The 16,057-nt window shown below is 32.3% G+C and overlaps 1 protein-coding gene across 1 annotated transcript in view; it reads left to right on the top strand.

Moving 5' to 3' along the window:
• The window catches only part of LOC106688281 (muskelin), a gene marked incomplete at its 5' end in the record, with an annotated part of 33,734 nt that overhangs the window by 10,701 nt on the left and 6,976 nt on the right, over positions 1 to 16,057 (top strand). The window contains 3 exon segments of the mRNA XM_014432671.2: positions 3,837 to 3,916; positions 11,161 to 11,272; positions 12,416 to 12,555. Coding sequence (XP_014288157.1) covers positions 3,837 to 3,916; positions 11,161 to 11,272; positions 12,416 to 12,555 — 332 coding nt within the window.

The raw sequence follows: 16,057 nt of genomic DNA, 5'->3' as shown, positions 1-16,057 counted from the left end.
TAATTAGCGGAAAGTGTCTCACAATTTTAGCCCCCTTTTCCACACAAATTTAATTTAAGCATAAAATTACACTCGGGACACCTGCAGTATAGCACAGGCAGGTCCCGATGTAAACAATAATAACAGTAAACATTCTATAAATAAATGTGATAATCAATATGTAATGTTGGGCTCATTCTATGACAGACCACGAACCTGGATGATACAGATAATACTACGGTGACCTTGTCTGCCAACTAGCTGGGACCTCAGTGGTGGGAGGCTGCAAGTCCGTGCTCTCCTGCTGATAAGGGAGTCAGTTCCCCATTTTGTGCTGCTTTTTTCTTCTAATTATTGTTAAAGATCCTGGGCTGATTTCCACAAAACTTGAAAGATCGCATCCTCTTCTCTTAATCTTCACTAATGCAAAGTTTCAGTCCAATCTGATGAAAAAAACCCACTAAGGTAGAGGTATGTTTGACTGTCAACAGCCAGAGCCAAACTCAAAACAAAAATTGCAATTTGAATTTTTTCGCAAGTTTTAGGAAAAACCAGGTACTCAACAAATCAGTCAGAGTTTATTGGTAAAATGAAGTACATACTCGATTCATGAAGACATTCTTACTTATCAATTATTCCTCACTAATTTTTTCTTTTAATTTTGCCGAATCAAGTTGTAAACTAACAAACCTGAAAGAAACAATATGCTAAACGATGCCTGATTTCTTCATTAACTATACTTGTCATGTATGACTTCAAGAGAGAAAGAAATTTCTTAAATGAAATGTGAAAAAAAGAAAAGAATCGAGATAAAATTTAAAAGCAGAGGATTCTCCTACATATAAACACACACATTTCATGACTCATTGACTTGGAATGAAAGAAGAGAAAATGACCCTGTAACAGCAATTACAAAAATATTCAATATATTTATTTTTTATTGCCAGGAAGTATATTCCTTAAGAGTTCACGTATGTGTGGAGGAAATTCTAATATCATTAAGGGGTAGATTATTACTATTAAGTAGCATTACGTCCCGATCATTTGAGACTTGGCCTGCTCCTACATAGATCACCAGTTTTCTCTGTTGACTCCAAGTAGTTTACTTACATCAGCTGCTGCACAGTCTTTTCAGTACAACTACGGTCTTCCCCATCTTCCATTTCTCGATGGAGGTTCGTCCATAACTCTCTGTGGGGTTGGATTATTGTCCATCTGTGCAACATGCCTTGCCAAGTGTAGTCTTCGTAAGCATGATAAATAGGCTCACAGCCAGGTCATTAAGTTGTGTCTTAATTCCTAAATCTGTAGTCCTCCAATTTTGTAGTGTTTCTATATGTGAGTGCTGGCTTAATGCATGTGTTTTAGTTCCTTATATTTGTATACTTCATCAAAATTCTATAGTATGCTAGTACGAAGATGCCTTTGAAGGGAAAAGTTGTACTGATTAGCCATTGCAACTCTTATCTATCTTACAGTTGATGCTATTTCATGAATTTACTAGTATTCTCAAATTGACAATTTTGAAGTAGATGCCCGTTCTATATCATATCATATTCATCAAACCTGCTAAATACAGGAACCCCAAAGATGTTACCTGCCAAATGGATATATTTATTTTAATAAAATACAATGATAGAACATGTTGTTCAAAAGAGGAACAAAAGCTCTTGAAACTAGTTTAATCTATATAATTGAAGTTACAAAACCAATTATTAACACCTAAAGAAACACAGCAGTTTACATTTAGCTTTCATCAATTGAAATTGTTCCAGAGTAATAGAAGATTCACATAATTTGCTACCCTAAAAAATATCATGAAGGAAATACACACTGAGTTTTTTCCAACTAGAGCTAAAGAACCTGATTCCTATATGTATGAATATCCAATAAAATCTTATTGGAATTTAATAATGGTCATCTTGAATAAGTAATGACCTAAAAAAAAAATTCAGTCTGACAGGTTTTACTATCTAAGGGTTATATGAAATAAGTTATAATTAGTTTCTTATTTGTTCAAGTGGAGAACATTAAAACCTGTTGACACTGCTCTGTAACAAAAAAATAATAAATAAAATCATCTATAAGTTTGGAATCGTGATACTCCAAATTACTTGGAGTGTTAAAAAAAATATAATACTTTAGGTCTTCATCAGAGCTAAAAAAAAACAAATAAGATATTACAACCATCACTCAGAAACATAAAAATAAAGGAATATAATAAACAAACAAATTTGGAAATATAAATAACAATGAATTATATAGAAACTAGTTGATTAATAACAATAGAAGTAGATAGTAGTAGATTGATAACAATAGAAGATGAAATATAATATTATATAAGTAAGAATTATACAAAATAAATGACAAAAATTTAAAAAATAGGAAATTTTGAAGAAATAAACACAGTGAAAGGTGCGGAAGAAAGTTTAAATGATGAGTAATCGACTTAACTTAATAAGATATGTAAGTAGTGTCTAAAAAAATTAAAAACAATTTAAATCTACATAATGAAATGTATGAAAAAAAAATGATATATAGGATGAAATGGGCAAAAAAATTTTATAGATGATTAAACAAATTTACAATTATATGTATGAGTAAAGAAATAAGCTTGTTTTTAAATATTTTTTTTCTTAAGCTTGGAGCGAGAGGCTAATAGAAGAAGTTTCCAGACCACTGAAGAAAAAACAGAATACATGAAGAGCATCCAAAACCCTACGCCGATGCCACCACATACAATTAATATCAATGGTTAGAACTCCCCAGTTGGTAGGGCTTTTAAATTTCTTGGTGCACTAGTCACCAAAAAGAATGAACTATGCAAGGAGAGGCCAGAATAGCAACAAGAAATTGCTGCTTTTTGCAGTGCATAAAGTTTTGAATTTCAAAGATCCTTCTTAGAGCGCTAAGGTCATCGTTCATAAGACTATTATTTCCCCAACAGTCACCTATGGTAGTGAGACATGAGTCCTGACAAAGGAGATGGAGAAACGACTATACATTTAGGAAAAAAAGATACTCAGAAAATATGTATGGTCCAGTCTTCTCTGATGGAGAGGGGAAAATTAGAAAAAATTAAGATTTAAGAGCATTGTATGGTCAGCCAGACTTAGTAAGTGTAATGAAAAAGGGAGGGCTGAGATGGCTCAGGCATGTGGAGCGAATGAAGGAGGATCGTCTGCCAAGGAAGCTACTTCTTGAAATGTTGGATGTTACCTTAGACATCTCAGAATGAGATTGATGATAGTTGAGGCAGACCTGCACCAACTTGGTTGGAAAAAAAACTTTCTTTGTTTCCCATTCTCCATACTACTATCTACTTCTATTGTTATTAATCAACTACTTTCTAAGTAATTCATTGTTATTTATATTACCAAATTTGTTTGTTTATTATTTTCCTTTATTTTTATGTTTCTCTGAGTGATGATTGTTATCTTTTTTTTTTTTTAGCTCTGATGAAAACTTGAAATTCAGATCGAAATGACAGCACAAATACATATATTTTTTTAAATTTGTTGACAGTACCAACAATCATCTTCTCCTCATATTAATCTATGGTCAACCATTAAAAATTTAAATATGGTTTATTTTATTTTATTAATTGTTTAAATAAAATTATATACAAGTGTGAATATTGTATGTCACTCAAAAATATCCTAATTCCAGATTTACAATTTAATGAAAATTTAAGAATGATATAAGTAATGAGTTAAAAAAATAAACAAAATTTCTCAGTCAGACAGATTTTACTATCTAAGGGTTATACAAAATAAGTAATTTTATTTTCTATGACTTTATACATTCAAATATAATAAATACACTAATTCATTTCACCAATCTCTTTTCCTTTTTAGGGCCTTAGTAAAGACAAAGATAAGCGGGATGATCAAGTCCAGAATTCATTCTGGGTCTATTACATTCAACAAAACAAGTGGTAAGCTATTTGTTCTAAACTAACTACAGTTTTTGTTCTAATGTATGAAACCTAAAATGTTAATTCTTATGTAATTTTCAGCTTCGAGCTAGTGATTTATGTTTTTTTTTTTTTAAATGGTTATTTTATAGTTTCACTGAGCTCAAAGACTGAATTTTCAAAATGACCTCCTCTAAAGTGCGTTTAATATTGTTTGTATTAAATAATTAACCATCTTACATTTTTATTATTTATGAAATATATATAAATATAAAGCATAAAAGGCTTTCATGATTAACGGAAGGAAAAATATTTTTCCCAGGATGAAAATATGTCCTCAGAAATGATAGTTGCATTATAAAATTTTAGAAAAAAATAATATTTAACTTATATAGTTGTAGAAGATAATGAAGAATTATGAAAAACGTATTAATAAAAGCTGTGTTTAACACGAGTATGACTGTTAATCCATCGGGACCATGTGCTATGCATTATTTCGCCAGTCTGATAAATGTATTCATGTCACCATAGTTATGGAATAATTATTTTTAAAATTTCACTTAACCTATATATGACCCTGTCAGTTGACAGGATGATTCAGGGTTAAGTGTCCAAACTGAAAATATAAAATAAGGAACTCAAAACAAGAAGAAAAATTCCTTTTTGAAGGTATGTCCTTTAACGGTTGGTTTAGGAGATTCATGAATATTAATATATAAATTTCATTAATAAAGTAGTTGGAACACATATTAATTTACTTATTATGACATAACAATGAAAATCTTTAGGTGTAAATATTTCCTAAACAAAGCGTTAACGGACATACCTTCATAGGGAATTATTTTTTTGTTTTGAGTTCCTTAATTCATATTTTCAGTTTAGACACTTAACCCTGGAATCCTCTATAACAATTTAGCATTGACTAAATAGTTAAGAGCAAAATGTAAATTTTAGTTTTGTTTTATTTTTATGTTTCTGTGATACTTTGGCAAAAAATAAATAAAAGTAAACTAATCATTACTCAAGAAAACCTTAAAGTATAAGTACAAGAAATTCATACTCCAACCAATTTGAATACGAGTATTTATAATCAAAACTTTAAAAAATGTTCTGTAAAAGTAACATTATTCTTCTCATCATTTAGTGTTTAGAATACATCCTAATATTTTGAATGAAATGACTTTTTTTTTGTTCAATTTAATTCTTTTGTTTATTTAAGGGAATCAGTGTTGGGCAAAAAGTAATTTCAATTACAATTACAGTTACTAAGTCCTGAAATGAAATTATAATTACAAATAATTGAAATTCTATTATTACCAGATATTTTCTAATTGTAAGTCCTGCTGATATAAACGCTTGACATGCTTTTATTATAAATATTCTGATATTAAAGGCCCTTTTAGGACTTACTAAATATAAGTCCTCATTGAAAGTTTCCTTCAGTGAGAAATATAAAATATAGTATTGGTGAACTGGTGATAGAACCTTGCAACATATTTGATAGATGGTGTAGGCTCTACCTCGATCTCTTTGCTAGTGAAGAAGCAATTAACTAGGGAACATGTACTCTATGAAGTGCGTGAAATAGCCAATTATGAAGAGGAAGTAGAACTGGCTCTTGAGCAGATAAAGACTACAGTAAGGGGGCAGGTAGAGACAATATTACTCCTGAGTTATTGAAACATGGAGGACATGCCCTTACTAAAGTGCTGCAAGGGTTATTTCAGACTGTGTATGACATTAATGCAATTCCAAAATATTGGAGATACAGTGTGATTATTCCAATCCACAAAAAAGGCAGTCAAACAGAGTGTGCTAATTACAAGCAAATCAGTCTTTCCTGTGGGCCTACAAAATGTACACTTAAATTTTAGAAAAAAGGATATGTCAAATCGTGGAGGAACAGGTACGTATCCACCCCGGGGAGACAGGCCTAGGATCATATCTTTGTTCTACAAAATATTTTAGAAAAAGCATGGAACAGAGACAGAAACACGTGCCTACCAATCCTGGACCTTTAGAGTATCTTTGACATGGTCTTGTGGCTAGAAATATGGAATGCTCTGGCTGCAAAAAATGTTCCAAGATATCTCATTACCACCATAAAATCTGTATACGCAAATTTAAAAGGAGTATTAAGGGTCAATGAAACAGAGTCTGCTCCTTTTCCAATTGATATAGGTGTCAAACAGGGAGGTAGCCTGAGTCAACTCTTATTTACTAAATTTATGGATGAAATCAGGTGGGACTTCAGTGAAAAGAGATTACCATCAATGCATCCAAGAGTTAGGCACTGGTCCTTTCCCGAGATAAGAGGAGACAGTGAAGGTGAACTGTGAGGTTCTTGAAGTGGTGGAAAAATTTAACTTAGGCACCAACATAAATATACAGAACAAAATAGATTAGTAAATAGCAAAAAGAATTGTCAGAGCTAACCAAATCTATTATAGTATATGCAACAGCATCCTCGGCCATTGAGATGTGGGGCACAAAACCAAGCTACATATTTAGAAATTAGTATACCTCCTGACTCTTACGTATGGGAGTGAGAGCTGGATCATGGTTGACAAGTAGATAAACAAAATCACAGGAGCTAAAATTAAGTACTTATGTAGAGTTGGAAGAAAAACTAGAAGAGATTGCATGAGAAATAAAAGGAATAGGGATGAACTGAAAAATTTTTCTCTGAAATCCATCCTAGAAAAACGATAGCTCAAGTGCTTTGGTCATATTTGACCAGAACCCATCGAGGCCACTCAGAAGGCATAGAATTTCATATGAAGAATATACCTAAAGGGTTGGAGCAAAAACTCTCCAACCAAAACTGAAGCAACTCTGCAAGGGTTGTGAGGCTTAGTAGCATTGGATTAAGGTCCCTGCACGCTAGATATAGCACAAGGACGAAAATAGATAAGAGAAGAAAACTTTAAGTTTTCTATAAATATATTATGCTATCATCCCTTTATATATATATAAATATTTTTTTGAGTTGCAGAAAATAATTATGATATCTATTTTATGATTGCACACTCGCAAATCGATATTTATTAACATTTTAGATTTAAAAGATATTAGGGTCCTTTTCCATGTTTTAGGAGGTGCAGAAAATGAAAATGATACCTATTCTGAGATTTTGCGTAAGTGTATCGACTTGTTTTACTTTTTTTGATTTTCAATATATTCTAGTTCCTTTATGTATTTTCCAATGTGTAGAAAATGAAAATGATATCAATTTTAAGATTCTCTACTCGTTTTTCAATTGATTTTAACTTTTTATAATTCTTCCGTATTATCGTCCTTGTATATAATTTCTGTAGGGTTCAAAACATTTATTGAATTTTTTCAATTTAACTGTTATTTGGAAACCTTTAATTTAAGTTTTAACGCAAAAGTTTCTTATGAACTCATATTAATAGAATTTTTCATAAAAGTTCCCTTGCTCTGAAGGGGACATTAAACATCCCTCCTCTCATTAAAAATTTTTGAGGATAGAAGTTCCTAATAGAGCATTTGAAATATAAGTTTCTTCTGAAATTTATTTTAAAAGTTAGTGCTTTATGTTATTGTTAATAATCAATGTTCAATATTAGATCAGGAATAATTATTTATTTATTTTTATCAAACTTTATATTTTAATTTTATTTATAGGTAATTGACCACATATGAAGAATTTCTAATTCTAAACCTTTTAGGAGATGGTCAGGACTGTTGCGGTCAAGAAAAACAAAAATGTTTTCAACTATTTATTGATTGCCTATATTTTGACTTATAATGCAAGCACTGATGAAGACTAATTTTCCACTTATTAGCTTCATTTTTTCGTTAAGATTTGGGAAGCTGATGGCTGAAACTGATTGGCTATCAGTGATTTAAACACTGAATTAACGGGCAGCTAAGTTTTCATAGCTAAGTTCTGAGATAGTCTGATGGATTTACAGTTCCATTGCTGAGCTCAGAAACTTACTTGGGTATATATCTCTGTTATACAAAATGATTGTGACATATAATGATTCCTATTTTTGATAGAAAATTTGCATTTACATAACTCAACCTATAAAATTCTCTAACTTTTGGTGTTCACTATCTTAAAATCAATATTTTAATTTTCTGTATCTCAGAAAACATGAAAAGAGACCCTAATATGTTAGAATTCTGAAACAGGTAAATTAAATTGGTACACCTCCAGAAAAGGATCTTAAAACTAACTTCAATTCTAAAGGAAATAACTACTTTATTTTCTTTTGTTTTGTACTCATTACTCATATACTTTTACTCAAAATTTTTAAGTAATTTGAGTAGTATTTGATTACCAAATTACTTACAATTTTTAATTATATGGTATTCAAGTGCAAGAAGATACAAGTTTACTCACAATTTTTAGTTTGATATAATCAATTATAAAGTTATTCATCATTTTAAAGTTTAATGTAATCAATTTCAAAATTAAACAAGTACTATTTAACTCTGGAAGCAATCAAGCAATTGTTCATTTCATCTTATAAGTTGAAAAGTTGTACGAAAAACTGCATCGATGGAAACCAATCGATAAAGAAATATCTGGAAAATATGGCAGGTGCAATAGCATTTCTTTGCTTATTCCTTGCAGCTACTTTTTCTGAGAATTTTTATTGTGTGCCTTGGTATGATCATGGGTAAACCTCACCATTTCCAGAATTTTCTTCCTTGCTGGTCACTACCTGTTCAGAGCTTGTATCAAGAACAATTATTAAAATCTACACCAGTTAATAGTAATGGCAGGAAGGGATGTAATAGAAAATTTAATTAAATCTCATAAATTACCAGTACATTTATAGTTTTAGGGTGCCTCCAGATTTCCCATTTCTCTGTTACCTCCTAAACCCTCCAACACTCCCTCCATAATAAAATCAAGGGGTCTTGTGCATTATCGTATTAGAATAGTGGTTTTAGTTTATATTGTCTTTGACATTCTTTGTACCTTGTATCAAATTTGATAATTTTAAATCTCTTGGACCATCATTTAAAAATGTTTATGCTGATTTTAGGATTTTAATAACAAACATTGGCTTGTTAGACTAAATTAAGGCTTAAAAGAAAAAAAAAGATAAGTCACTTCTTTTGTTTCAATTTAGTTATTGGTATCAATGAACTTAAAATGAAAATCTTCCTTCTTCCAGAGAGTTACAGTCTGAAAAAAAAAAGATTTTGAGCATTGAATTTATTTTTTCGCATTCTAAATCCTTGAATGCATATTTTGACCCTACATCCATCTATATCTATCAACAACTCAATTAAAAAAATAAAATAAACTGGACTGGCCAACAGAAGTAAAACTTCTAGAAATGAAATAATATACTAACATTTTGTTAATAATGATCAGGTGTTCCCTCTTTCAGCTTAAGGCAGAAAATATTAGTTCCAGAATAATAATAATAATTATAATTATATTCTAGACTAGAATATATAAGATATATAATATCTTAGAAGAATATAGAATTATGTAACCTTTAGTCAGTTCTTGCGGTAAAAGTTTTATATTTATAGGTGATAATGAGATTTGATGAGCTCACTCAATCAGACCAGCAGTGCTAATTGTTAAGCTATTTTAAGCTCCTACCCTTCTATTACAGTTTAAAAAATTTCCTGCTAGCGTTGACCAGCATTGCTCCCCACCACTTCTGTTTATCTCACGTCACAAAATCAATTTACTCCGGGATAAATTTTTTTTTTCTTGAATTGTAGAACATCAGTAAAGAAGTTTCACTTCAAAATTTTAATCAATGATTAGGATTGACAAAAATATCAAATTGGGGGAAATGAAACAGTATGAAATTTGTGAAATTTTCTAATCTTCTATTATATTATTGTGTTATTACTTTTTTTCTTTTACTTGTAAATTTTGTAGGATGTACTATGTAGGAGTTACTTGTAGATTTTACCTTGGCCAACAGAGTGAAAATAGCAAATACCTACTTTAAGAAAAAAAAGTAAAAACAAGTGGACATAGTGCGCCCTTGATGGGAAAAAATATGAAATAGACTACATATATCGGTAGACAATATAAAGGATATTAAGAATTGTGAAGTAATCACAGGGTTCAATTTTGATTCTGACCACCGCTTAATCAGAATCACTTTACGCTATGAATGTTTAAAAAAGAAGAAGAATACCTCAGAAGCACCATATACCTAAGAAAATAAATGAAGACATTTTTCAAGAGGAAATAAAGAAATTGCATAACCTAATAAATAATAATGAAAATTACAATATTGAAGTACAGTATAATACTATTAAAGAGAACATGTACTAAGCTCCAAAGTAGCAGAACTTCAGGAACGAAAGAATGGATATCATGTTAAACTATCCAGAAACACCTTAGGAGTTTTAGAAAAAAAGAAAAGAAATAATAAAGAAAGGATGACAGAATACCCAGCTTACGCCCATAAAGGATCTTAAAACATAGAAAGAAGATAAAATAATCAAAATGAACAAATCTTTCAAAAAATTAAAATGTGACCTAAATGAAGGCAAACACTGGCCCCTGAGTTACAAAAATAATCAAGAAAAGAAAGTGAGCAATAGATGATTGACTTGAATATTACAAAGAATTATATAATGATGGAGAAGAAAAAGTATTTAAAAGGAAAAAAAAGACACAATGAGGATTGAAAATACTGTTCCTACAATATTGGAAGCAGAAGTCGACAGTATAATTAAATCACTAAGTACTCAAAAAGCCCTGGACACAATGGAATTAAAAATAAAATTTTGAAAGCCTGAGCAGAAGAATAACAGCAGTACTGAGCAATTTTTTCAATAAAGTCATAAAAAAAGAAGAAATCTCCCCACAGACTGGAAAACATCAAAAATTGTCAATAGGGAAATATACTGGGGTCAAAGATGTAATCAGGCACACCAAGAAGATGAAATGGAAATGGGCTGGGCATCTAATAAGGAAGAATGACGAAAACTGGACCAAGAAACTAACAGAGTGAATCCCCTTGGATATGAAAAGGAACTGAGGCAGACAAAGAAGAAGATGGGTAGACGAGATGAAGAATGTAGAAGGAACACTGTGGTCGTGAAAAGCCAAGGACAGAAAATACTGGAAGATGAAGATAAGCGAACTCTCAGTGAACTAAAGTACGGATAGTCCCTGTTAAAGACTTTATTACTTCTTAAAAAAGGAAGGCCCATATATATGTATAATAAAGAAAAAGTAGATGTAAGTAATGCTATTATTATATATGTATATAAATAAAGACTATTATTATTTTTTTTTCTAGGGTTTGTGTTTATAAAAGTGAGGTTCCCAATGTTCAGTATTGGAATAAAACCCAAACTTTGGAGCCTTGTCCAAGATTTGCCCACCAAGTGGTCTATGATTCTCTGAGAAAGGTATTGTATTTATGTAAAACATCCTTTAGATAAACTTATTAACATTTTTAATAATTTTTTAACCCTCAAATTGTTATGTTTACATCATGGAATTATTTGGAGTAAAAACAGAATAAAAATTATTAAAACTTTATAACATTCATGTCTCTATGATGGTGTTATGGGTTGTATCACTACTTACAGAACCAAGAGATAAAATTTTTCCAAAAATGTTAAATTTAAGAAGAATTGAAATGAAATAAGGTTGTGAGATAATCACTAGTGGCTGACCACCATTTTTCTCCCACCACATTACCATCTTACACATTACTCTTGGAAGCTTCTGATTCTACCTGCAAGCCCTGTAATCTGCGAGCAGATACAAAACTAATAAGTTTTATTTATTTTTTAGAAAAAAATTGAAAAGATCCAACAAATAATGTTAATGAATAAAATTGGAATCCTTTGAAACTATCACATTACCACCATAAGACTTTTTTTCTATTTCTAATTATTTTTTTATGGTTGATAGAGATTTGAATTGTAATTAAAGACACTTAGATAAAAAAAAAATACAAAGAAAAAAGTATCTTTAGATTAAATTCAAGGAAGACACTGATGATAAAATTCAAAAAGTAGTCCAGTGTTGGTGCCATGCCACTGGAGAGACCATACTAAAAGTTTATATTATTTAGAACCCATAAATCAAATTATTTGTTTTCTTCCTGTTATTATTTAGACAGTATCAATTTAATGTGAGTTGAATAATTTTCAGCATTTCCCTCCCTTTCCATTTTGGGTGAAATTTTAACAATTTTGTTGAAGATTTTAACAAAGTAGCCCATCAGTTTAGCATGAAAACACAAAGTTTCCAAGTGCTTCCGACCAGAGTTAGTACGCATGGCTCTGAATGTTAAAATATTGAATAACAATCAATAGCTTGCTTACCTGATCTTTAACTTCATTTTTTTTTGGTCTGGTATATATCTAGTGTAAATATAACATTTTAAAAAAATTATTCTTTATTAACATGAGGTGAAGTGGGATCAATCATAGGAGATGTACCACCATGATCCACACTTACAACCATATTGTTATTAATTACTAATTCTGTTATACGAATATATATTTATAAGCAGTATCATATTGTTTGTTTTTTTGTAGGTTCATTATTTATTTGGCGGTAATCCTGGAATGTCTTGTTTGCCAAAACTGCGACTGGATGACTTTTGGAAACTTACACTTTTAAGACCATCAAATCCACAACTGATCCGGCAATGCAAAATCCTCATAAGAAAATACAAGTAATTTGGTTTAAGTTTTTTTACATGTGTGTTATTTTCTTTGATATTAAGAATATTAAATGTAGTAGCAACTATGATGGAAAGTCTAAAAAATAACCCTTTAAAAGATTACTCATATGGATATGTTTCTAAAATTACTGATGAGCTTATCAATGGAATAATAAATCCATTAGACCATCTCTAAACTCATCGGAAATCAACTCATCTGACTCTCTTAAGATTTTGTTTATATTTCCCTTAAAGTTTTACTAGCTTGATTTTACTTAAGTTTAAACATTGTTTATACCCTTTCAATTCCCTTATTCTCCCATAATATATGCACTCCTGTGAAAAAATATAAACCCAACTTATAAAGTTAAAGTATTTATAACATTTAAAAGTAAATTCATAGCTCAATAATATTTTTAAACTTCTTTTTATGTTATTAGATTGGTAAGAACCTTTAAATGGCCTTTGATCTGTTTTATGATTTGCGAACCTCAGATTTTGTAAACAAATCTTATTTGTGCTGTGAATAAGTATAAACTCAATGTTTGTTTTTCTATTATCACCTGTATTAATGGGTTAATACCACCTCAGTTTTCTTCCTAATATTGAAGAGAGATTTTACTGTCTGTTTTTTTATATTGTATCGCTTTGGTGTAATTTGTCTTTTTTTTTTTTTTTTTTTAAATAATGCTGCATGGAACTGAAAGGTGGGATGACCTAGAGGCAAATTGTTCATGAAATAAACAACTCCCAGGGTGTTATCAAAAACTTTTTAAATTGCAGCTACAACAATTATGGGAAAGAGAAAAGAAGTGGAAGACCTCCAAATTTTTCCCATCATGTGAAACGGGCAATTTTGAGAGAAGTCGTGAAAAAAGGAGTATCCTTTGCACAGATTGTGAGGCGATTCAATTTAGGATGTGATGCTAGATTGGTGAGGAAGTGGATAGCTAAATCAATTTTTTTTAAATATTGTAAAGGTTATGAGAAAACCACTGCTCAAAAAACATCATTTGCTGTGACAACTGCAGCAAACGTTATTTTCATTGATGAAAAAAAATTAACATTGATGATTCAGATGGTTTTAATTACTATTGGCATGACCTTAGAAAAGAAATAAAAAATTGTCACGAAGATTGCATTGGTATGGTGGAGTAATGGTATAGGCTGCTTTCAATGAAAAGGGAAAGTCTCGAATTGCATTCATTTCTGGCACAATGAATGCTTTTAGTTATCAAAATGTTGTAGAAGAGTTCCTTTTGCCATTTATTATAATGTTGAAAGAAGAAATTATTTTTAGTAGGATAATGCACCTATTCATACAGCACGCTCTACAAAACAATGGTTTCAGGATTTCGGGATCAATATTTTGGATTGGCCAGCTCTTAGTCCGGATCTCAATCTGATAGAAAATTTGTGGGGAATCATGGCTAGAGAAGTCTACGACCTTCAGAAGCTAGAAATCTAAAATATTGATGAGCTCAAAGAAAGGATCACACAAGCTTGGGAAAGCGTACCAGAGAGCACTCTAACCCCTTAAGGCAGTTTTAAAAAAAAAAAAAAATACAAGGCCAAAAAATATTTTTTTCATATAAAAAAACAAAATTTAGAACATTGCCTTGGCAAAAAACTTTTAAAAATACAAAAATAATCTAAATTTTTATTTTTATTTTGGATATCGGTCTTAATACTTACCCCCTAAGTAAACATAGGCTAAAGCTATAATATATAAAGGATTATTACAGAGGATAAATCATTGTTATTTATTTTATTATTATCACATTGTTATTTTCAATTCTTGATTATATTCGAGGGTGAAAAAATACAGCAGCATAAAAAAAAAATGCTGCTCGAATTATTACAAAGAGGTGTGTCATCCGACCTTACAAATGTGATTGCGGCTCTCCTAACCACAAATAAGATAAAGATCAGTATTGGAACACACTCGACTAGCCAGATCAGTGTCTTGCGGGGGGTGTCTCAGGGAGGGCCCTTGTCGCCTTCGCTGTTCAACCTAGCAATCGATCATTTGTACCGCGGGCTCTGTGATCAGGAGTTTGCCAATAAGTTTCAATTTGACTTGAAAATTGGTCACTTTTGCGAGAGCGTGGTTCTCACAGGGTTTGCGGACGATCAGGCTCTAACGGCGCGCGACGGGGGTTCTGTGGAAAGAATAATAAATAGTGTTCAGAGGCTGCTCGCGGAGATTTGGCAATTAATGCAAAGAAAAGTGTGGGTATCATATTGGACAAAGGAGAGCTGCGGTCAACAAAACTCTCCCTTGAGAGTACAGAAGTCATCCGAACGGCAAAAACCGAGGACACCATCAAATATCTTGGATGTACATTCTCGGGAGAGCTAGTATTTGGAGAAGAGGTTGTGACAAAGCTAAATAATAACCTGTATAAGTTAGTGAGCTCATGCCTCCTCAAACCAGAACAAAAGATCAACGTTGTCAACCAGTACTTGTTCCCAGGCCTTGTTTACCCTCTCCAGACTGCTCCTCTTATAAAGATACGTCCTGCGATATTGGAGGGCATTGATACCAATATCCGCAGGAGTATCAAGGCCATCATTGGGCTCCCCGCTGACCTCGTCGGCAATGCTGTACGCACCCAGGAGGTATCGAGGACTGGGTCTGATCCACTGTCAATGAGAAGCTCCACTACAGCATTGGTCCATTGCCCAGCGGCTGTTGAATGTTCCAGATGCCCTATTCCAGTCTATATTCAGTTACGAAGCCGAAATCGTGGCATGTGCTGATAGACTTGGGGTGGATAGGGGCAACCAAAGTGTGAGAGCTCTACGACAGTCGTTGTATGAGAATGCTTTTGAAGAATGGGCCAGTTGCATATGGCAGGGTATCGGTGTTTGCCATTTCAAAGAGACCCTGAAAGCAAATAGATATGTATGTGACAAGCAGGTACTCTCGGGGTCAGATTGGGTGAACGCCCTGAAACTTAATATCAACTACGCACCCCTGCGTGGAGTCCCAGAAGCCAGTGGACAGCAAGGAGAAGTTGGGTCCCTCTGTCGCAAATACGGCAGAGAGTCTGAAACACCAGCTCATGTGCTGGGAAAATGCCCCAACTCCCTCCTTATAACACGCCGGCACCACAGGGTCAAAGAAGAATTGATGAAGTTCCTTGAAAGAAAAGGCTTCACCTGCTTCGAGGAGGTCTATTGTATTGACACCGACAGATCTGTAAGATATGCTGATATTGTCACATTTACAGAAGTCGGAAACACGGCTCTGGTCTTGGATCGGACAGTAAGATTTGAAAGTAATGATCTCGAACCGGAAGGGGAAGTGGAAAGGGAAAAAAAAAAAAATATATGAAAAATGCGTCCCTTTCCTTAAGGAAAAATTCAGCGAGACCTTCGGAGAGAGAGAGTTCACCGTGAGAGGCCTCTGGTTTGGATCTCGCGGAACAATACCAGATAGAACAAGGAGCTTCTTAGAAGGCCTAGGTGTTAGCATCGGGGATATTGCGATCTTAGCAGAAAATATTAT

The sequence above is a fragment of the Halyomorpha halys genome, unplaced genomic scaffold (assembly GCF_000696795.3).
Source record: "Halyomorpha halys isolate HHAL.00 unplaced genomic scaffold, Hhal_1.1 Scaffold1098.1, whole genome shotgun sequence".
Lineage (NCBI taxonomy): Eukaryota > Metazoa > Arthropoda > Insecta > Hemiptera > Pentatomidae > Halyomorpha > Halyomorpha halys.
The sequence above is the reverse complement of the archived record's forward strand: the minus strand, read 5'-3'. Positions and strand labels throughout refer to the sequence as shown.